The sequence below is a fragment of the Sapajus apella genome, unplaced genomic scaffold (assembly GCF_009761245.1).
Source record: "Sapajus apella isolate SASKATOON/1434 unplaced genomic scaffold, GSC_monkey_1.0 scaffold3, whole genome shotgun sequence".
Taxonomy (NCBI): Eukaryota; Metazoa; Chordata; class Mammalia; order Primates; family Cebidae; genus Sapajus; species Sapajus apella.
In genome coordinates, this window is record NW_022436943.1 from 37,171,431 (window position 1) to 37,196,754 (window position 25,324).

The 25,324-nt window shown below is 30.8% G+C and overlaps 1 protein-coding gene across 6 annotated transcripts in view; it reads right to left on the bottom strand.

Annotated features, from left to right (window-relative positions):
• Nucleotides 1-25,324, bottom strand: part of CSMD3 (CUB and Sushi multiple domains 3) — a 1,239,477-nt gene that overhangs the window by 1,082,110 nt on the left and 132,043 nt on the right. For all 6 annotated transcript variants that reach the window (XM_032246339.1, XM_032246357.1, XM_032246370.1 and 3 more), the window contains exon 3: nt 6,724-6,836. In XM_032246339.1, the coding sequence (XP_032102230.1) occupies nt 6,724-6,836 (113 nt within the window). The remainder of the gene's footprint in view (nt 1-6,723; nt 6,837-25,324) is intronic.

Here is a 25,324-nt window from a genome sequence, read left to right on the forward strand (position 1 = left end):
GGAATATTGTTCCTTTTGATAAAATGGAGATTGAAAAACATGTCCAAACATTATAATATACATAGGTATATTCATTATATTTAAAATGTATGGTAGAACAGAAAAGATACTAGCTAACGTAAATGAAATGCTACTTACATATCAAGTATTGTTCTGTGGATGTTATATCATTTGCTCCCCTTATCCTTAAAACAACCTTATAGAATCATTATTATATTTCCTACTTTACATTATAAAGAACTTACGGTATCTGAACGATAAAGCCAGCATTGAAGTTTATGCCTTTTGACACTCTGTTAGCATTTTTATGATTCTTCTATTACCATATGTGTCTCACAAAGAAGAAAGACATATTTAGAACACAAACATATTAAAATGTGGCCATCTTACAATCTTACAATTGTAAAAAAAATAAATTCTATCAGCAATCAGTGTAGTTGAAAGAGGACATTGAGCCTTAGACGTGAATCACAAAGCTATCAATGCCTGGATTGAAGCCTTTTAAGACCTGAGCTAAGAACCAAGCTGACTGAAGTTCAGACTTCTAACCTACAATACTATGAGATTATAAACTTCTGCAGTGTTAATCCTCTAAATTGTGGTCATTTGTTATGCAGCAATATTAAACCAATATAGATGAGTGTGATCATTTTTTGAAAACATTTATTTAAATATTCCTATGAAATTAAGCACTTAATTTTATCCATTTAATTAAATTTAAATTAAATTTAATTAAGCACTTAATTTTAAATATTCATAGAAACATTTTCCTGTGAAGTTAAGTGCTTAATTTCATAGGAATATTTAAATAAATGTTTAATATTTGTTATTGCCTGTCTACATGGAAAGGCACAATGTAATATTGTATAAAGCATAGTGAGTGAAGACTTGTGCTTGGCAGTTATGACCAAAAGAGCACACTGTCAGAGATTGTAACATGTGAAATAATGTTTTCAACTGAAGCACAGTGAAAGAACCAAAATATATTGATAACTGCCTTCAAAGATGACAGGTAGTCAAAGAAATAACCATAAATGTAAATGAATATAAAGATAACTATTCAGAAGAAGGGTTATTTTTACTACATACTTAGAAATATTTTCATTACTGTAATCATTAAATAAAAAGAACAATAATCAACATTTACTTTTCTGAATATTTCTAAAGTCCCACGACTAGTGCTTTGATGTCAATTCACATTTCCTGACAAAAGAAAACCTCATATCTTTCAAAATGTATTATTAAACAGTATTGCTCAGCTTCTTGCATTCCTTTAAATTTTACATCATCTATTTCCCATTTATTTAGCCTGTTACCATGACTTTGCAAGAACTAAAACTGTACTCCCTCTCAACCTATGACCAAATGCAAAACATACTTTTGGGCCCTTCTTTTTTCTGGTGTTCTATTAATCAGAATTTTGATAGCAATTTCTCACACTTGTTAGTATTAAAGTTAACTTGAACATATATGATTAAAAGAATATATAAAATCTGAATAATATTCTAGATAAAATCAACCAGATACTGTGTAAGAAATTATAATTTTTTTTATATTAAATGCATTTGATAAATTATCTTGTTCTTTGTGAGACCAGGTTAATAACTAAAAATCAGTGTTAAAGCCGGTAATTATTATTTCAAGTACTGAGAAAATGGAATTTGATGCTATTATTTTTTCATGTCAAAAATTTAATCTAGTACAGTATAATTTAAAGCCACCAAATTAAAATGGTTGAGATTGCTTATTATTGCTATTGAAATATTTGATTGTACTTTAGCCAATAAAGGAAGCGTGTGAAGGGTATTCTAAGCAGAAAAATAAATAGACTGGGTTATGATTGGGTAATTCAAATAGTTAGCATATGTATTAATAAAACTGTGATATGCACTAATAGCGTTAATTCAACTGTTTTATAAATTGAAGCAAACCCTGGCTAGAAACAAAGCTGTAGAGATAGGTAGTTGTAAAAGTTGTGTATGCTACACAAAGCTAAAATGGGTGTTGATAAAATGTTACTGTTTAATGTCTAAAAGCATTTATAGTATTGTTAATACTGTTGAAACTTTCTTGTGAATACTCTAAAAGCAATTTATATCTTCCTGGATAATATAATATATGTAAGACAACTAGAAAATTAATAAACTATTTTGTATATCCAGCCAAATCTGTATATTCATTATAATAGTTTATTTCTTTATTCTGAAGATTATATTTAAATATTAGACTGATTTATGTCATTCTCTAGATTAGCATTTTGAACCTTTACAACTGCTTAGAAAGTAGAGAGACACTCATGATTTACCTAGAAAGAAACTTGAGGATTAGGGTGTTTCCATGACTAAGTAGGTTGACTTTACGGGCCTTTAAAGACAAAAGATTTAAATTTGACCAAAAGACATAGGACAAGGTATTTGCAGGCATGAAATTTCCTGGTATTCAAACCAGGAAATTTTTCAAAATGTTTTTTGAAATATAGCATCTATCATTTATTCTTAGAAGTATTTAACCATGAAGATCAATTAGCATTTTTATGAATCTAACCTAAATTTATTGCTAGCAAACAGTTTAATAAATGGAATTTTATAACATAATCTTTTCTTGCTAAAATCCAACTGTTTTGCTAGATGTATAATTGACTTGATTCTAAATTGTAAGCTCTCCATTAAATTTCATGATACTGCCACTTAGATTTTTAAAGCTTAGTAGTTGAAAACAACTCCTAAATCTAAAAAACAGAAAGCAGAAACTGAAATAATTTGATGCTCTCAAAGATAAACTTCTAATAAACATGATCAACAGGACCTTTACTCACATAATAATTTTTTAAAAAATATATTTATAACAGTAAGTCATTAATCTCATTCAGTTACCCATAGACACACACAAACACACAGAGAGAGAGAGACAGAGAGAGAGAGAAAGAAAGAAAGAAAGAAAGAAAGAAAGAAAGAAAGAAAGAAAGAGAGAGAAAGGAAGGAAGGAAGGAAAGAAAGAGAGAGAGAGAGAAAGGGGGATTACTTCAATAGCTGTTGCTAAAACAACAGAATATAAAAATGAATAGCCTTTTCAAAAAAGCATATTAACTCTATTATAGAAGTTTGTGTAAATATATTGTATATCTCCACACAATTGAAATGCTTATGCGTAAATTGCTCTTTTAATCACCATCATCATGTTATCAATATCGTAATTAATATGTATAGAGTGTTTATTATATGTTAGATCCTACTCTAGGCACTCTCCATATGTTATTTTCTTCTTCACAACTCTACGAAGTAGGGAGAATTATTGCCTCAATTTTGCAGATGAAGACAATGATGTTCAGATACATCAAATATCGTCTCCAGAGTAAGTTTCTAGGCAATATACCAATTCAACATATATCTTTCTTAGTCTTTATTTGTATACCAGATTTGTTTGGTCTGGTTTAGTCCTTTTCCCAGGCAGAGAAAGATAGAATTTACAATCTCAGTAGACATAAAAATCAGTGGGTCTCTTATTACAATGCATATTCTAGAGCCCCACGGCATATTCTGACTCAGGATGTGTAAGTGGAGTCAAGAATTCTAGATTTTATTACAATCTCCAGATAAAGCTGATACATACGGTTCGGTGTTGACAGTTTGAGAAACACAGATCAATGAATAACATTACAGTAGTAATAAATACAGATCTCATAAATACTAATACACAAGGACAAAGTCTTAGGATTTTTTTTTCAAAAATAGTAAATGATTGTATAGAGGAGGATGAATAAAAAGAAATGATTCTCAGGCATTACGACTATCTTGAAAAGTATTTTCTAAAATACAGGTAAGAGGCCAGGAGCAGTGGCTCATGCTTGTAACCCCAGTGCTTTGAGAGACAGAGACAGGAAAATCACTAGTAGCCAGGGATTAGGAACAAGCCATAGCAACATAGTGAGACTCCTATCTCAAAAATATTAAAATTAAATTAAAATTTAAAATACAGGGATAAAACTTAAGAAGTTGTCCAGGTAGTAGATCTGTTTTACTGTATATGCACAGGACCAGAGTTGTAGTCTCAGGTAATTGCAGAACAAAAAACTGGATCCAAATGAAGGGTATTAGGAGACAGCTTTTGCAATTCCAAGATAAGATTTCTGAGCTTCAAAATATGCCAGTTGGTCCTACCAGTATCATTGGCTACAGTTAAATATAGAAATGCTAGCAGCTACTCCCTCTGGAACATGTTACATAGACTTATGCATGGAATGGTAGGCCAAATAATGCCACTCTACCTCCCCAAAAATATTCTCTGGAACTTGTGCACATGTCTTGCTACTTGGCCAAAAGGACTTTGAAGATATGATTAAGGTTAATAATTTTATGATGGGGAGATTATCAGCCACTATCCAGATGGGCCGAACCAATCACACGGACTTTAAAAGCTGAGAAATTTCTTCACCTGTAATATGAGATGTGTGGAGGGAGAAAGTAGCACACAGATGCCTCAGAGGGGAAATGAGAGAGTCCCAAGGTAAGGAGTATTCTTTTTACCAGTTGCTATCTCTAAGGTATGAGGCCTCTACACGGAGAGGAGAGAAACCCTTTGGAGCCATGGGCAGCCCTTAACTGACAGCCAGAACGAAACAGGGATCGTGTTCCTACAACCTTGAGAAACTGGATCTTGCTAACAACCAGAATAAGCTAGGAAGTAGATTTTTTCCAAAATCTTTGGATACAAACCCAGCCCACTGAAATTTTTATTTTAGCCTTGTGAGACTCTGAGCAGAGAAACCAGCAAAGACCACCCGGACTTTTCACTTATAAAACTGAGATAAAATATTTTTTATGCTTTTAAGATCTTAACTTGAAAACTAATATGCATCTTACAAGATACTATGAATCAATACCTGAAAACTCTGCAGCATGATGACCAATCCTTCAGTACTATCTGAATGTCAAGTATTCTATATTTTAAGTCAGCACATGCCAAACATACATTTAAACATCAAAAATATATGAATCGACTTTTCCTTAAGTAAAAAAGATGGACAGAAATTTAATGTGGTATATGTAGAAATAATTGGAAGCTATGAAAATGTTTTTGAGTATAAATTTATGAAACCTGACAGCCAAACCAAAAAACATGCCAACCTCATAATTCACAAGTACATTTTCAATATACTTAGTACTTCCTGAAAGAATAAACTCCTCTTAAAATATCTTTATATTTTGATGAACAGAATACAAGTTTTTTATTAAGAGCCCTTAGTAGAAAATAATTGCATTCCTAACTTGTTCTTCAGTATTGCCAAAATTACACCTTAAAATTAAACCTGTGTGGTTATAGTGTTTTAAACTATGAATTAAGTTGCCAAGATAAAAAAATTTTCAATTATTGTGAGAGCTTTTTAGAAAAATAATGATTATTTCTATCACAATGGAGGAAATTAAGTCTTGGAATTTATTCTCCCTTGCTAGACAAAAAGACAGTTCAGCAATGTATTAGGGAGAAAATGTTCAAAACTGCTGCTATTTGACATTATTTAGGATATAAACAGAGAAAGTATTTTTACTAAATTGTTTGCCAGAGGATATTTTTTCTAGTGAGAAATATAGTACTAGAATTTGTGTTTACTTTAAAACATTCCCATACATGCAAAATGTTAACATTTATACTGAAACACTTCTATTTAACATGTGATTGTTTCCTAGCATTCTCCTTAAACATAATGTATTTTGAATTACTATATGGTTTAGAAATCAGTTGTCTTTGCTATGGTATTTAGGTATCTCCTTATTATAATGTTATATCTGATGTGATAAATTCTGGAATATGGTTTTGGGTGGATGAATAGAAATCTGACATACTATCCCTATGGATAAGAAAAGGACTCTTTCCTAAACTAGATGGAAATTTTATTGTCAAATCATATAGGTAAGAAATGATAAGTCCATGATTTCTATCTGAAACCTTCAAGAACAAATTATTTTGCCATCACAATTATTTTTGCCACCACATTTTTTAAAAAGCAAAATATGTAGATTCTGTGCCCTTAAACACTCTGAGTAGAGCCTGGGCAACATCCCATTATCAAACAATATTTTCCTAATGATATATACGTGTATCCACACTAAGTGTGATAAATAAAGATCATAAATGTCCTCTAATCATTTGGCATCAGGTTTTGATGCCAGATAAGTGTGTATCGAACTTCTAGGAAAAAGAAAAACACAAACTTCAGTTTTAAGAAACGTTTTGTTGTCCTTTTCCTGGTTTAAGGGATTGTTGCTCTTATTCCTGGAATGGCTGTTTCAGGAGTAGATGAGATGTCAACTCTTGTCCCTTTCTGAACTTTTTCTCTTGTATCTAACTCTCAGATACAACAGATTATAATTTTATTTTCTGGTAGAGAGGCACAGCACAAGGGACTTTCGGGTAGAGTCTATGATGCCTGACACACAAATCAGGTCTAGTGTCCTATTACTCTCACATTTAATTTCCTTTTGTTAATTCCTAATTCTGTAGTAATAGAAAGATATTCCTATTTTGACACATAGTGATATGAAATATTAAAGCCACTAACTATAGTATTTTATTGTACAATAATGATTAATAAGATAAATTTCAGGAGAAGATTTGAGATAACATGATTCATTGTATTTCTCTTGATGTTGTTTCTTCTTTCCTACTTGAAATATTTTGTTTGATTACATTAAGGGCAGTGTTTCATTTTCCATTACCATCACTTACCTTCATAATACACTTTAAACCCATGAGCGCTAACTGCAAAATCACTGGTCAAACGTAGTGAGAACACAGATTTGGTACTTGTCACTGGCGGTGGCAGATGGAATCCTGTTAACCTAAAACAAAAAGAAATTGATTGTTAGAGACATAATCATTTTACATAATAGTTTTTAAAAAGGATTAAAGTCATGTTAAAAACAACAACAACCACAACAACAAATAAAACAGATCCTGTCCTAGAATGTCCAGAAGGAATGCAGTCCAGACAACACCTTGATTTTGGCCCAGTTAAAACTCATTTTGGACTTCAGTCTTCCAGGCTGCAAGCTAACAAGTTTGTGTTGTTTAAACCATTAAGTTCGTGGCAATTTGTTGGAGTAGGAATGAACAACTGATACACAATTTTTTTCTAGGTTTTGGACTCAACATTTTTTAGTATATAAATAAATATTAATTATTCTATAAGTGAATATGAAAGTCCTGTGAAACCTAGTGATTACTCTAAGTTACTAAAACTGCTGTTCATACGGTATAAAATGAGTACATTCAGAACCTACTAATACAATATTTATGTAATTATAACTAAAAATCCCTCTATGAAGAGATAATATAGTATAACATATTATATACAGTATAATATGAAATTACACCCTTACATTAGAAGACACAAGAGACCAAGAAGAATTAGGCAACTTGATCAATTTCACAAAGAGTCAGGTCTAAGACTCCAACTACATTATTGCCTCCTATTATCAAGTAAACACCCCATTTGGCATTTCATTGTCTTTGAGACATTACTAACATAGAAACATTAAATATTTGAACTATCAATGAACACATTAACTTAAAAATTATTTTGTATACAATTTCAAATTTGTATTCACTCAGTTGTATTAAATAATCTAAGATTTCAAGCAATATTTAGAATACTTTTATCATTAAGTTATTCAAATTAATAGGGAAGAACATTGTGAAGAATTGTTTACTTTTAGCAAAAGCTAAGTTTCTATACTTATGTTTAAATAATCAGCATGTAATGGCATATTTGTGTAATGGGAGGTTTGTTTTTTATTTTAATCAATGGGAGAAGAAAATGTATTTTTTTAAGTTATTTTCACATGATAGTTTTATCATTATGAGGATTTGTGGTAACTTGTTTTATTTCTTCTTATAATACGTTGTATAATCGATTTAAAAACAAACTCAGTTATGAATCCAATTAAGTAAATTATAAGGCTTCATTTTATAATTTTATATTTATGTGCATATTTATTAAACATCTCTTTTTCTCCTTTGGATACTATGCTTCAAGATGTCAAAGTTTTTTTTTTTTTTTTTCCTGCATCTGTTGAGATGATTGTGTGATTTTTGTTTATAATTCTGTTTATGTGGTATATCACATTTACTGACTTGCGTATGTTAAACTATCCCTGCATCTCTGGTATGAAACCCACTTAATCATGGTGGATTATCTTTTTGATTTGCTGTTGGATTCAGTTAACTAATATTTTGTTGAGGATGTTAGCACCTATGTTCATCAAGGGTATCGGTCTGTAGTTTTATTTTTTGGTTATGTCCTTTCCCAGTTTTGGTATTAGGATGATGCTGGCTTGACAGAATGAATTATGTAGGATTCCTTCTTGTGGAACAGTGTCAAAAGGATTAGTACCGATTCTTCTTTGAATGTCTGATCGAATTCTGCTGTGAATCTGTCTTGTCGTGAACTTTTTTCATTGATAATTTTTGAATTACCATTTCAATCTTGCTGCTTGTTATTGGTCTGTTTAGGGTATCTAATTCTGCCTAATTTGAACTAGGAGGGTTGTATTTTTCCAGGAATTTATCCATCTCTTCTAAGCTTTCTAGTTTATGTGTGAAGAGGTGTTCATAGGAGCCTTGAATGATCTTTTGTATTTCAGTTGTGTCAGCTGTTATATCTCCTGTTTCGTTTCTTAGTGAGGTTATTTGGATTTTCTCTCCCTTTTCTTGGTTAATGTTCTGAATGGTCTATCAATTTTATTTATCTTTTGAAGGACCAGCTTATTGTTTCATTTATCATTTGTATTTTTTTTTTGTTTATTTCTATTTCATTTAGTTCTGCTCTGCTCTTTCTTCTGCTGGCTTTGGGTTTGGTTTGTTCTTGTTTCTTTAGTTTGAGTTGTGTCACTTTATGATGTAGGCATTTAGGGCTATGAACTTTCTTCTTAGCAATACCTTTGCTATATCTCAGAGGTTTGATAGGTTGTATTATCATTGTTATTCAGTTTGAATAATTTTTAAACTTTCATCTTGATTACGCTTTTGAACCAATTCTCATTCAGAAGCGGGTTATTTAATTTCCATGTACTTGCATGGCTTTGAGAATTCTTTTTGGAGCTGATTTCCAGTTTTACTCCACTGTGGTCTGAGAGAGTCCTTGATATAATTTCAATTTTCATAAATTTATTGAGGCTTGTTTTATGGACTATCATATGGTCTATGTTGGAGAAAGTTTCATGCACTGTTTAATAGAATGTGTATTCTGTGGTTGTTGGATGAAATGTTCTGTATATACCTGTTAAGTCCACTTGTTCCAAGGTATAGTTTAACTCCATTGTTTCTTTGTTGAGTTTCTGTCTTGATGACCTGTCTAGTAGTGTCAGTGCAGTATTGAAGTCCCCCACCATTACAGTGTTGCTGTCTGTCTCATTTCTTAAATCAATTAGTAAGTGTTTTATAAATTTGGGAGCTCGAGTGTTAGGTGCATATATGATCAGGATTATGATATTTTCCTGTTGGACAGGTCTTTTGTCTTTATATAATGTCTCTCTTTATCTCTTTTAACTGCTGTTGCATTAAAGTTGGTTTTGTCCAAGAACAGCTACCCCTGTTTGCTTTTGGTGTCCATTTGCATGAAATGCCATTTTCCACCACTTTATTTTATGTGAGTCCTTATGTGTTAGCTGAGTCTCTCAAAGGCAGTAGATAGGTGGTGTGAGTTCTTATTCATTTTGCAGTTTTGTATATTTTAAGTAGATCATTTAGGCCACTTACATTCAATGTTAGTATTGAAATGTGAGGTACCCTTGCAATCATCATGCACTTTGTTGTCTGTGTACTATATTTTTGTTTGTTTGTTTGTAACTCAAAAAATGAGCTAAGGACATGAATGGACAATTTTCAAAAGAATTGCAGTGGTTAGCAAAGATATTTCCCTACTGGGAAAACTAATTAAGATTAGTAAAAAAATATATGAGATGAACATCCTAGAATCATGTAATATAAATTTCAGTCAGACATTATTTTTAATATGTCAAAAATTGAGAGTGGCCAATAAAATATTAAAAAGTATTCATTCTTGCTTGCATACCAACAATAACCATGTTCTGTCACCCTAAATTTGTCTTTCGAAAATGCTCATATTAAAGACTCATATTAAAGAATAATTGAATAATCAAAAGTCATATTAAAGAATAATCATTTCATTTTAATACATTTAGCTTCATGAACATTTCACAGCATTTTCTCTCTCTTTTTTTTTTTTTACATTTCAACTGCTATTTGGTGAATATTTTGTCATGGAACAGGACTCGTCTATGGTAATATTTTCAGTACATTATCTCATCTGACAGAATCATGTGATGTATTAGCTCATATATTTTTTTTTCATTTCACATTTAATGGTTTGTAATTGATAATCCTTATTCTTACTTGTCCCTATTCCCACATAAACCTACAACCACATCTTAGCATTTTATGCTTTACTAGGCAAGAGACTTATCACATGTTTTTGTTTCTTGTTTGAAAAATCATGCACTGAAGACTTATGATCCTGTCTTTTCTTATATCGCCTTTTGGATAAAAACATTCTTGAAATATTTCCTCTGCAAAAATTTAGAAATGATAATGATGTTTTATACTGAAATGAGTAACTAGTCACAAGGAGAATTAAACAATTTATTTACAACTTTCTATCAATAAATAATATAAAATGTAAAAAAGTAATTATTTGGTAATTAATGAAAAATTGATAGAAACTTACGTTGCAAGAAAGCCATTTAAAATTTCAACGCATATGTTCTCTAAATAATAGGTTGTACATTTAAAATATTTTGTAATTAATGAGAATTAACATACTGTATTACAACTTAATGTGATGGGAATTCTTAAAGCATCAGAATTGTTAGATAAGAATGATGCCTGTCTCATTATCTAACTATGTTTATTAGGTTTTAACTGTAAGATGTTATCTCTGGGAGAGTTGAGAAGAATGACTGCATCTATAGTATCTCTAAGAATGTAAGAAAAAAGACTACATATTTATTTAAATGTAATATGTATAACAGCTGATTACAATATTAAAATGATCTTTAGTTAAATAATGGATGTAACAGACATAGTTTTAAATTAAGAGGTTATTAGCATATTACTGCTCATAATAAGATAGAAGCAAAACAGACATGCATGTAAGAGGAAAAAGCAAAAGAGAAAATGAAGTAGGAGGAAAGGAGAGAGGATGAGGGGAAAAGAAAGATCGATGGAGAGAGAAAGAGTAAGAGGAGAGAGAGGTTTATTTAAAAATAAGAGTGACACTGTTACAAATTCCCATGATTTTGTGAATGTTAAGTAAGATAATTTATGTGAAATGGCCTAGCATATTTTTTGGAACCTAAGAAATTGTCATTAAATATTAGTTTCATTAGTGATGTGACTCAAACTCCATTGCTTTTTTTGCTGCACTCTGTTCTGCTACTGTTAAGATATATTATATAATACCACTAGCATAATCACAGTGATTTCACATTACTCACAGTTAGACTTTTAGATATGAATTACTTATAATTTTTCTTTGGTTCGACGGTTCTTAAAAATGATCCAAAGATATACAGAGAATTCTCTGCTGAAAGAAACTATTAACCTATTTAATGTCACGATGAACAATGAACAAGAAAACCACAGGAACAAGCTGATATTTAAAGTAATGGCTGTTCTATTAAAATAAATCATGCATGTCCTATTGATATTGGAGTACATGAAGCACAGCACAATAATTCATGGTTATGTCAAGATGTCACTAGCAGCAATATTAAAGAAAAATATGGCTGTGGCAACATTTGAATAATTACATCATTTGTTGAGAGTAAATGAGCTGAAGCTTCTAACAAATATAAAATTCCGGAAAGAAACATGTGAGAAAGGCAAATTCACCATGTTGAGAACATGTGCTGGGTATAGATGTAAATATTTGTCAATGAAGCACTTCCTTAAGATTTAGAATGTGAATAAAAGTGCAAGCCATGATCATGTCATGCAGGTAGGGACAGGGGCTTCAGAAGGTTTTAGAGGTGAAGTTTATGCATTGTCTTTACAGAATTTTTATTAAAAACAACCATTTGGTTTTGCAAACAACTGAGCTTATCATTGGTATTTTCCTGCAAATTCTTGATTTCCTGAAAGTTAGGAAAGTCTATCTTTGACAGTCATAAGCCAGCCTTAAATCTACAATCTTGTTATTTAATGATTTCCTACTTGAAGTATTTTAATTTTTTTATCTGAACCCTGAGAAATGCAAAAAGACTATAAAACCACCAGCCTGTTAATGAACTTTTCCTCTCCAAATAATTTCAAAGTAGGTTATTTTCTAGTAAATTATTTTCACTGTGTTTGTCATAAAAGTGTTCCTTTGATTCTAGCACAAGTAGCAGTAATATGCAAATAATTCTTAGATAAGATGATATTGACAGTATATTCCTATTTGTATGAAACTATGTATAATTTCATTATTTTAAATTTTGGCATTTTTTTCTCTATATAAATAAAAATAATGACTGCTATTTAAAGTAGAAAAATATAAGCCACTGTCCTATAGGAAACTTTTTCTTCCTTCAAAAATGGAGATTGATAAAAATGTAGATATTTATCTACATAGATATCTCAGCTCACTATATCTAAAGGTACCATGTTTCCATAAAATTTACTTTTACCAATGACTTTAGAGTTTGATTTTCAGGATCAACATTTTATCCAGAACCCATGAAATATATCACTAAAATTTTTCTTCAAAAGTCAACCTTTCCAATGTGTTCTGTCTGCTGAGAATATTTCAAAATTTCTATTTTGTCTCCCTTCTCATTTTTTTCCATTGACTCATTGATCTTTAAGTTTAGACATGACTATAATTGCAAAGGCCATCTTGAATTATCGAGAAAACTAGAAATACTGGAAAATTACATGGAGCAATTAACCAATTTAAATATGTTTTAGTGTCCCCATCTTGTATAAACTCCTGCAAATGTTAATTAGTATATTTTTCTAAGGTTTGGAGGTTTTAAGAAGTAGCTGACACTCGTGACTATAAGCTTGAATTTAAAGTATAAAATTGAAAAAAACATGCATTCTGCTGCTTATTAGCAGCTTAACATTGTGTAAGATAATTAATTCCAATAAACTGGGGAGAAGATGAGGTAAATACTAGAAATTATTCCATAGTTATGTTGGGAGATTTAATTGGGATAATGCTTATAAGAGCTCATCACAGTTGCTGACATATGCTGAATATTATTTTTACCATAATTATTTTGATGATGAACTCACCCAAGGTTCATCTAATTATAAAACAAAAACAAAAACAAGAAACAACAACAAAAAACCCCTCATTCATTGATAACTCTGGAGCTGGAATACCTGAAGTAAATCTCAGTGTTTCCATTTACTGTCGTGTGACATTGGGGAGGTTCCCTGCCTCTCCTGGTTCCTCACTGGCAAAATGTAGGTGAAAATAGTATATTCTCATTAAGTCCTTGTCAGATTGAAATATGTTAATGCAAGCACAACACTTAGAACAATGCCAAGCACTTAGCAAGTTAGCTCCTCTTGAGAAAGATGACAGACAGATCTGAGAACTAGAGAATTCTTTCACACACCAATCACGGTTTTCTTCTTGAAGCACCAAATTATTGATAGTTATAACAAACTTGGAGTATTTGGGCTGAATGTAATATTTCTTCAAGTATATGCTGTTACGTTCTACTAGGTCATTTACTTTTTCTGCTAAGTTTATGATTGCTAAGACTTTTGGTCTTTTTGGATGTAGAGTTAGTAGTGTCAGCACATGCTATTTATTTAAGGTCAGTTAAAAAACATTACTGAGAGAGGTGAGAGCATTGATAAAGATCTTAATCAGAAGACAGAGAGACAGAGAGACAGATAGAGAGAGAGAAAGAAACACATCTGCGTCTTTATCAACTTTACAATTACAGAGATTGAGTCAACTGATTTCCTCCCATAAACCCTGCCACCTTTTTGGGTGCATTTCAAAGCTATCTATCAGAAAGAATTACACACACTTCATCATGTTAATTTTACTACCTTTCTTTATGGGTGCTTTATATTCAGTGAGGAAAAAGTAAAACAAAACAAAAAACACCATTCTACAAATGCATACTTTGCATTTTCCATATTGACAATTTTTTTGTTTTATTCACTTATCCAATACACACCAACAAGAATTTAACTCAAAATTTATGGCTCCTTGTATTACCCAGAAAGATAATATTAATTAGCACTGACTCTCAGTTTTAGCAAAACATGAAATTTATACAACTTGTATTATTTTTCTATGTATTTAAAATGTGTATTTTAGAATGTGACATGATCTTCGTCAATTTCCTCCAGTCATTAGAGGGTTTGCATATACAATCTATGGCACTAAATAATACATAATTTTTGTGATACGTTCCATGATAAAGACAAATAATAATTTATTTAATCTGAAGTAGTTATAGGAAGTTTCTGAGGATCTATACCATGTTTTGTTGACTTAAATATTTTAAAAATGTATTAATAAGAGATATATCTTACATAAAATAAAAAGAACACTGAAATTGGAGATTTTGAATAAAGACTTATGATGGTAATGAATAAAGATGTTTTGATAAAGATACTCCTATAGTTTAATCTAGACATTGTAAAATTTAGAAATATGGAGAATCTTTCCAGAAAAGCTTTGATTCTGTTTTTAAGTCAATATTTTATTCATAAAGCTATTAGAGAGAAGTAATTGGGAATACAACAATTACTCTTACAAGATACATACAGCCATTAATTATTTTTATTGTGCCCAATATCACTTTCTCATAAAATTATCACCACTACCAACTGAGATGACTATCTATTTGTGTGTATGGGTGCATATATCCCCATACAACTGGTAAATAACATCACTTCTCAAAACAGTATTTCTAATCATTTTAGGTTAGTTAAAACTATAATTTATCTTCATTGAATTACATCATAAAGAAATATTAACATTGGAATGCAGTGACATGGAACATACTTGCAGTCATTTACCTAATTAGTGAATTTAGATATGATTTATGAACAAATTTTGTGTTTTGAAATGATCGTTATTTTCTTGTCACGTGAAAAGTCATTCAGGTAATTAGTCTACTATTTTGAAATAACAATCATAGGCCATAGTCTAAGGTTTTAAATTGGAAAAATGGTTAAACTGAAATAATAAATTACTTGTACTGCTATAAGCGCTTTTACTCTATGTGAAGTGTTTTTAAAAATTACCCATTTACATAATAAATATAAAATGATGAAATTTTCTACTTCACAATATTGAAAATAATTAAGGTTGATAAATACTAACAAACATAATTACATAATAGTATAAATATTTTATTATTTTAAAAATAATTTTATTATTTAAAAATTATTATTTAAAAAATAATTTTATTATTATTTTAAAAATAATGTCTTCATATATGTGAACGTTCCATTTTTCAACATCCCAGGGATACCTATGTGAAATTTATTAATATGAGAAATGTTAATTTAATTATATTTTAATACACTTTAATAACTACATATTTTAGTTTTTAAAAACATGGAAATATGACTTGAAGTTGCAACAAATGTTGTGCTTTCTATTATGTATCTGCTTTAAACATAAATGTCTGCTATAATATATGTGATTTTTCCATTATCTGTAAGTCAATATTACAGCAATAAAATTGAGTGATTAGAATAAAGTAACTCATTATGATATTTCAATCATTTAACATTTTCATAATAATGATGATAGGACTTCATTGGGGAAATTAAAATTTTCTTTTTAAGATTTAAGATAGTTATTGGAAATTTTCATGTTTCTTTCAAAAGCTAATAGTGTTTCTATGTGAGAAGGAAAGCTAAGGTATTATAGATCCTACATAGAAGAAATAAACAATACTGTATATTTTCCATAAGGCTATCAGGTAGCCTTTTTAATTTGGGATTAATTTGAAAGCACTTCGTTTTCAGTTACACTGGGGAAATAGACAAGAAACCACCATTGTCACGGAAACCAAGATGTTTGTTCCCCTACTAATAGCTACCATTATATAAGATATTGAAAGGCTTAACAGAGAAATATGTTATTGATTTTACACAAAGTTATATGAAACTGAAACTAAAAAAAAAAAATTATATGAAACTATCTATAAAGTCAGAGTTAAGGGAGTAAGTTTTGTATGAACTAGATATGTATTCTAATATAAAAAAATCTAAAGGAAGTAAAATAAATATCAATAGACAAATGTCTTTGAGTATTTTATAGTGAAAATAACAAAAAATGTATCTTCCTTGATAGATTCTCATTTTTCTAGGTTATTCTACTTCTACTTACTAGAAGTTCTATTTACACATCACAGTCAAGATTTGAATAACTGTGTAATGTTTTAAAGCCAATATCCACCAGGTTCAGGAATTAGCACTTTACCATATTTTATAACTTTCGCTTTTTGTTTTTTGAGACGGAGTCTCGATCTGTCGCTAGGCACCAGGCTGGAGTGCAGTGGCATGATCTCGGCTCACCATATTTTATAACTTTTAATGTGTCCTAGGTATTACATTAATAATGTTTTGTTTAAAAGGACGTTTACAGTTTACTTTAAAATTACTATTTTTTTCTTGAGGGTACCCATATAACTCTGAAATTTGGGTATAATTTTGATGAAATAGAAGAATGATAGAAATAGTGTACTCTTATAAGATGTGTAGCTAGATGATAAGACTAGAAAAGAAAAATGTATAAGTTATTGGATTTCTGAAAGAGAGAATATTGGCAAGCACAACATTAAAGAGTCATGTTCATAAGTGCATAAATTAATTTATATTCAAAATATTGCAATACTATTTTATGAATGATAAAATTTATTTTAAATAATTCAATAATATAATTATTATCATTATATCAACAAAAATATATAAAAATAAGCATATTTTAAAACTATGTATTGATGGGCATATTTGGAAACTAAATATTATGAATATAAAATTGTTTGTAAATGTAAATTGAACATTTATATGAAAAACCATAATCAATTATTGTTATTAGTCTTTGGGAACAAAAAAATAGACAATTTACATATAACAGTATCACTGATTTTGTGGACAATTTGAAATGTGCTTGCGAATGTGACAGAAGTGTAATTTTTCAGGTAGCACATGAGATGGCATGCTGTTAAACATAATAGTTATATTAACAGTTGCCAGACAATTTTAGCTAGCTACGGTGGAGGTAATATTATCAGGCTGATGCAAAAGTAATTGAGGATTTCCCAGTATTTTTTAAAAGGATGAAAACCTCAATTACTTTTGAACCAACCTAATAAAAAAAGAACTAATATGTTAACAATGTGAAAACAGAGGAGGAAAAGAAGGTGGAGTGGTAGGAAAGTAGGGATATAAAGATGAAAAAAAAAAAACTTGCCCAATTTTTATAACCTACGAACCAGCCAACCAACCAAATGAACAAACTGTTCCAGCAGGCATTTTTTTTAGAGTCCCATTTTAAATTCCTTCTAAACACATTATCTTTTTGATGTTCCAATGTTAAATTATTGTAACCATGATACACCTCCACTCCAGCTATGTTATACTATGTTATATGCACATGGAAAGACATAATTTTATGATTTCTACTGTGAAATATAGTTCTGAATATTATAACATCTATACTATCATAGAGAAAATATTTTTATCTTCAGATAACCTCTTACATAACCTTTAAGTATATATATCTCATTCCTATTTTACATGCCAACTAGGTTGTCTAATTCACATCCCAGACATATGCCCAAAACCTGAATTTAGAGATTAGAAATTGAGGAGAGGAGAGAAGCTATTCATCTTCCTTTCTCTCTTTCTTTCTCTTCTTTTGTTTTTATCAGAAACTGTGGAAGAGAGTATTGCTTTGATGATCCCTGCTTTGGTGGCAGCAGCTCTCTCTTAGTGGTTCTAGCAGTGACCATATGGTTCCCTCTCTATCAGGTGAGCATCTGATGATGGACCTCCCCTGTGGCTCCCATATCCACTAAGTTCCACAGTAGCACATGGTACATGGAACCCTCATTAGCACAGCAGTCAATTTGTTTTGTATTCTGGAAAGCCCAACCCCTTGGTCTCACTCTCTAGCCATATTTTCTTTCTTGGGTAAATAACTTTTGGATCATTTCTTTTCATTTTCCTGCTTTCATCTCTTCATTTCTTTGATAACAAGTTGCGTTTATTAAATTCTATTTGTTTTCCTGATCACAGACTGAAACAGAAGTTAAGGAAGGTGGCTATTTATGGAAAGAAAATAATTTTCTCATTTTTCCCACCAAAGATGTAGGAAGAAAAAATACCTATAAGAAATAAAATTAATAGACCGATGCATTACTTTCAGTTACAGTTAATCAAGTATTACCTTAATGATAATAAAATCAGATCTCAGTTTTAGTGTTATTTTTCTCTAGTAAAAAAATATATTTCCATAAATGAGAATCTATCTCCATTGAAACTGAATTTATGTCTAGGTAGTCTTAAATGAATTCTAAAAACTATTTTACATCAGAACTCACTGTACTCTCTGAGACATTAGATATGTCTTCTTGTTATAATGTATTACATTAAGAATTATATTACCACATGTATATGAGTTGCTTAATTTAATTTTAGCCAGTTAGGAACATCAAATTATCTTGAAAAGGAAATTTAAGGATGCTGTTAAAATTAAATTATTGGCCGGGCGCGGTGGCTCAAGCCTGTAATCCCAGCACTTTGGGAGGCCGAGGCGGGTGGATCACGAGGTCAAGAGATCGAGACCATCCTGGTCAACACGGTGAAACCCCGTCTCTACTAAAAATACAAAAAATTAGCTGGGCATGGTGGCGCGTGCCTGTAATCCCAGCTACTCAGGAGGCTGAGGCAGGAGAATTGCCTGAACCCAGGAGGCGGAGGTTGCGGTGAGCCAAGATCGCGCCATTGCACTTCAGCCTGGGTAACAAAAGCGAAACTCCGTCCGAAAAAAAAAAAAAAAAAAATTAAATTATTTATGTCAATGAAATAACTATTTGTCTTTTTATATTAAATCAGTATAATTATTTTAATTAATGAAATAATGTTAAATGCTACCAGTTATTAAGTTTCTACTATGAATCAAATGTTCAACATATATTATCTCATTATCTCCCAGCATATATATCTATACATGACTATTTTCATTATTCCATTTTGAAAATGAAGAAACCAAAGGCCTATGAAGTTATAAATTTCTTGTTAAAGTCCACATTGTTAGCAAATGGCAAAATCAGAAATTAGGCCATGTTCTTTTTGCTGTTCTATGAAGACTTTCAATTAGTTTTGCTAATTTTTTAATGAATGTATCCAAATTATTCTGACATAGGAAGTTAATGCGAGTGCTTAAAATTAATCCATGAATCTGGCAATTAGAAAATCATCTTGCACTTCAGTGAGGTGACAAATCAAAGTAATTGATTATTAACAGAAATATGAAAAGAGGAATGATAGTGGCCCATATTGACTATCATTTTAAAATGTTTGTGAAAAAAATGTAAGCTATAGGGTGATTGATATTCACCTTACTAAAGCGCAATCCTAATTACAGGTTTGTGGAAGAAGAAAATGAGGAACTGAATTATAACATCATAAATAGTAATGCAGAGTCACAGAAGCCAATATTTCAATAGTGTGCTCACTAATGATTATGTAAAATATTTTGTTTATGTCATGTACTGAGTTAATGTTTTACACATTAAATCTACAACACACTGTAAAAGTGGCAGTGTTTTATATCCTTATTTTCCATACAGTTTATTTTTATTTTCACTTTATTTTAATGGGTACGTAGCAGGTTTATGTATTTATGGGATACATGTTATATTTTGAAACAGGCATACAATAAGTCATAATCACATCAGAGTAAATGGGATATTTGTCACCCCAAGCATTTATCATTTTTTTGGGTTACAAACAAACCAATTACGCTCTTTTAATTATTTCAAAATGCACAATAAATTATTGTTGACTGAAATCACCCTGTTATGTAGAAAGGTTAAGTGGTTTGCTCACTCCTATTTGTTTAGTGAAAGAACTATAATTCAATAGAGGTTTTCTCTGACTCCAAAATTCACATTATTTCTGCCAACACTATTGCCACCACAATTTACCTATAAAATAAAGGTGAAGAAAAGAGAGACTTTTAGAATTAAGTATTAGAAGAACAAATATCTCCCCATAAAAGAACATTAACAAAAAGAAAATACTGTTTGAAAAAATTAATTAACTAATGGTAGAGCAGAAAGAATGATATAAAACAAAGTTAAAATTTATCAATAAGCCAATTTAGTAGATTGAAAAAATATGTGAGTTTCAAATAGCATAGTAGAAAACTAGGGCCAAAGTGGTGACTCATGCCTGTAATTCTTGCACTTTGCGAGGCCCAAGTGGGCGGATTACCAAAACTCAGGAATTCCAGACCAGCCTGGGAAATGTGGTAAATCCACATCTCTACTAAAATACAAAAAATTAGCTGGGCTAGGTGGCATGTGACTGTAGTTGCAGCTACTCAGGAGACTAACACATGAGTAGAGAATTGCCTGAACCCATGAGGCAGAGGTTGCAGTGAGTAAAGACTGAGATTGTGCCACTGCACTCCGGCCCAGGCAATGCCATGGCACTTCAGCACAGGCAACACAGCGAGACTCTGTCTAAAAAAAAAACCAGAAAGAAAGCAAGAAAGCTCCCTGCAACTTCCAAGTAAAATATTTGTTGAAAGTAAACGTGTGACCAGATTCTAGAAGGAGTTTTCATGAAAAGAACAATAAAATTGACCTGAATAGGGCAATTAGTGTCCCATAAATGTTATATTATCAGATGTAGAGAATACCAAAAAGTTGGCAGTGAGAAACTGTCTTTCCTTTTTCTGTTTCTTGGTTAGAAAACACACAATCTCTACAAGTCAGAAAACCAGCCAATATTATCTCTAATATTTAATTCCAAATAGTTGTCCCATCACAAAAACCAAATTTTTCTATATTATATCAAATACGAAGTTCCAGAAAACAACTGGATAAAAAATTGAGTGGCTTTGAGTTGCATACTATAGAAGGTTGTGATAGGGAGATACAGTGTCATGCTACTAAAACAGTTAAACACAATGTTATTTATGCTTTTCCTTTCTTGTATACCATAAGAAAAGCATATCAATGCTTGATAAGAATAAGGAAAGCATTTTATATTAAATGATTGTGTTATTTGTATATCTTGAATTAAATTGTTTTATTATGTTAATATATTAAACTAAAGAAAAGAATTTCCATGTATCTATTAATAAATTAGGTGCTACAAATATAGAGAAGATACTTCATTTGCTGTCAATACCTATTGTAAAACTATAGAATTTAAGTCAGTAGGGTATTAGTTAATGGGTAAAAAGACCAGAATCTGGTCACACATTAACTGTCAGTATACACTGTCAATATTATTAATGAAAATATTGTACTTGGCAGTTGAAGGAAACTTTGGAATTTCATGTTAGAAATTGTTCATAGAAAATATCAAAATTAACCACGAGAACTGAAATGTGAAAAATTTACCTAGCAACTTGATGTAATAGTAAATCGGATGGGAAAGATAAATTACTCCAATTAATCATACCAAGAAAAATTTAGCTTAATCTGGACAAATTAGTAAAATAAAAATGCTATTTTATTTAAACTAGTAGTCACTTTAATTATGCCATTTTACTGATGAAAAAATGAAATGTTCATGGAGAGTAAGTGAGTTTTACAAGAAATATTTTTAGTCATTATAACACCATGTGTAGTTTGCTCTTAGGATATCAGTGCAGTTTTACTGAAAGCAGGCTAATGTAAGTAAAACTTTTCACAGATTTACTATAAAAGATTGAATAAATATAATTTAAGGAACAAAGTATTTAAACTTGCTTATTGTCATCTTTTGTTTGATCTTTTAACCCCAGTTTTAATGGTTTAATTTAGTCTATTTTTTCACTAAAAGCCACCTCATTTCTTTTTGGCAAAATGCCTGGTATAAACAATAAATAGTTGTGTATACAGTGGAATCCTTGCCTTAGTCAGATTTGAAAGAGCCTTTTAGGTTGACAAAAAGTTTTAGAAATTCTGCCTGTCCTTGAGATCTATGCAATCATTAATTTGAATGCTCCAAAGTGAGTAATGATATCTAAAGAGAAGAATCATTAACTGCCTAAGATGCATCAAAATTTTAATTGGTTTCTTTTTGTTCTAATAAACTTTGCAGACCCAATACCTAATGGCAATGCAATAAGTCTTTTGTAAATTAAAGTGTTAGGTAGGGGGATACTAAACACAATATAGTGGTTTCAAATTTGTCCGTAGAAAAATGAATTTCTACATTCAGCTTCTGTTTTGTCGGATATGTGTTTTCTATACGAGGCTATGATCGAGGTCGTAGTTGGACTAACAGTAAGCAAAATTCACTTTGTCACTTGGTGCGTCTCATTAATATTATAGATCAATAACAAAAATCTGGTATTGCTTTTCTTATTTGTTAATAAATAACAAATAATTACTGTTTATTATTATAAACAGTTGTTAATATCACCTATGCCATTTCTGCACGCTATACATACAATCACTCTATGCCGTTGAGTCAAACAGTATAGCCTCTGCATTTCCCATTCTATTACATAAGAGAATCAGTACACAAGGGCTGATTCCAACTCTGAAGGAAGAAGTCTTCATAGTCAGCTAATTGGATTGAGTTATATTGCTCTCAATCTAATCTTTAGGCAAACTTGGAGATAAGGACATGAGAGACAATGTCATTAGGTAGAGTCAGATCAGTGGAGTGCGCTGACATAAAATATAACTACCCTCCGGTTATTTGTTTCTATGACCTAAGCCATCTAGATACTTTTGGATAATTTTCATGGGAATTTTATTCTGTATCTCAACATTATGCCTATATAAAAGGAAACAGATTATTGCATGACATTAAAAGAAATATCAAGTATGGTGAGGGAACATTTGAATCCTGAGTATTAAGAAGTTCTATGGGACATTGAGGGAGAAAAGGAGAGAAGAAAAGTTAGCTATGTAAGAAAAGAATATTTATGGGGACACTGCCAACATTTGCTGAAGGAGAAAATGTCTATTTGTTATATGTCAATTATAAAGAATCAAAAAGAAATGGTCTAACAATTACACAAGTGGGAATTCAAGCTACAGATGGTTGTTTATTTATTCTAATTATTGTTCCTTAATTATGTCCATTAGGCTTTGAATTCTATGAGTATGACAATAATCCAGTAAGTTTGTATAATATATATGAATTGTGACAGAATGCTACATATTTTAAATCCCTTGACATATCAAGAAAAAATACTGAGTAAATAATTGTTGTTAAATAAAGGGATATATAAAGTTTAGACAATTTAGCCTCGGTTATGAAATATATTCTAGAATAATGACCAAGAAGGTATAAAAAGCTTATATGTAGTCACAAAGTAAAAAACCAAAGAGGAAGAAAAGTAATATTATTGTAGAAATACAGACAACAAATAAGGCAGAGCCTTTTCTAGAAAAAACTTATTTTATCAAGTAATCCTTTTAAAAATGTACTTGAAACATGCTTTATTATAATTGTGTCCAGAGGCAACCAGCTAGGACACATACTTTATTGAGTTGTCATTTCTAGGATTCCTTAAAATGTGCACCATAAGTGTTCTTTACTTTAATGCTCAAATAGAACAAAATTAACTTAGACTCCTTCACATCTTCAAGAAGAATCATAGATCTAAATATAAAGCTACCAATTTAAAGCTACAGAAGAAAATACAGGATATCTTTCATCTTTGGGCAAGCAGATATTTATTGTACTACAAAAAAAGCACTAACAAAATATAATATTATTTAGACTTTGTGAAAATTAGAAATCACTCACACAAATATAGTGTAAGAAAATGAAAGAGCGAGTTACCGATTGGAAGAAAACCGCAATGCATACATTTGTCAAATAAATGGTATAAAGTTTGCAAAGACCCTTATAATTTAATATCTCAAGACAAGGCAAACAACCCAATTAAAAAATAAGCAAAATACTTGAACAAACCCTTCGTAAGTAAATGGGTGATAAGCACAAGTGCAAAGTAATGGCACAATAAATGATGACAACCTCAAATGTCAAAAAAGATGTGGAGCATTTAGAATTCTCATACCGTGATGCTGAAGTACAAAATGCATATACACCTTTGAAAAAAGCTATTTGGCAATATTTTTTGATATTAAATCTATATTTATTGGATAATCAAACATTTTGACTCATTCTCATTTTACAGAATGAGCACTTTAAAAGTTCATTTTGCCCATGGATATACAGTGGTTCTCTATTATACAACTTTATATATTTTTGCACTAGATTACAATTTTTTAAATTCTAAGTTCTGTTTCATATTTAGGGAGTTTATTCTCAACATATTACAAAATTTTGCTATTATTTCCAATATAATGTATTTTGTGATTTTTCTTAATGATGACTCCTGAGATACTGACATGTACTAACACATTAAATATATTTTTTTAGTTTTATAAATATCCAGTAAATCATTTAAGCTTTTTAATGTATACAATCATAAGATCTGTAATGAATTATAATTTGGTATAGTGTTCAATATTTAGAACCCATATTTCTGTATCTATCATTTTACTTTTGATAATTTATGCTTTTTAGTTAATGATGTGATAGCTCATATCACATCATTCCTTGCCTTGTCTTTTATTTTAATGGCATAGAAGTTAATTATTGTTTTCAAACCCATATAAGTGAAATTGAACACCTGCAGATGCCCTTTACGGCGCAGTTAAAGATAGCCACAAAATTTGTATATCCGTCTGGATGTTATTTAGTGTAAGAAATAAAGATGTATTATTTTATCAACCACCATATTAAAATCAGCTTTCAATTTCTGTATGGCAGGTGGTTTTGTTTTTTTGTTTTGTTTGGTTTTGTTTTTAGAAACAGAGTCTGGCTCTGTCACCCAGGCTAGAGAGCAGTCGCTCAATCTTGGCTCACTGCAACCTCTGCCTCCTGGGTTCAAGCAATCCTCCCACCTTAGCCTCCAGAGTAGCTAGAATTATAGGCACAGGCCACCACACCCAGCTACTTTTTCTGTATTTTTTGTAAAGATGGGGTTTCACCATGTTGCCCAGGCTGGTCTCAAACTCCTGAGTTCAAGCCATCTGCCTCCCTAAATTTCTCTTTTTAAAGATGTTTTTACTTTAATTTCAATTTC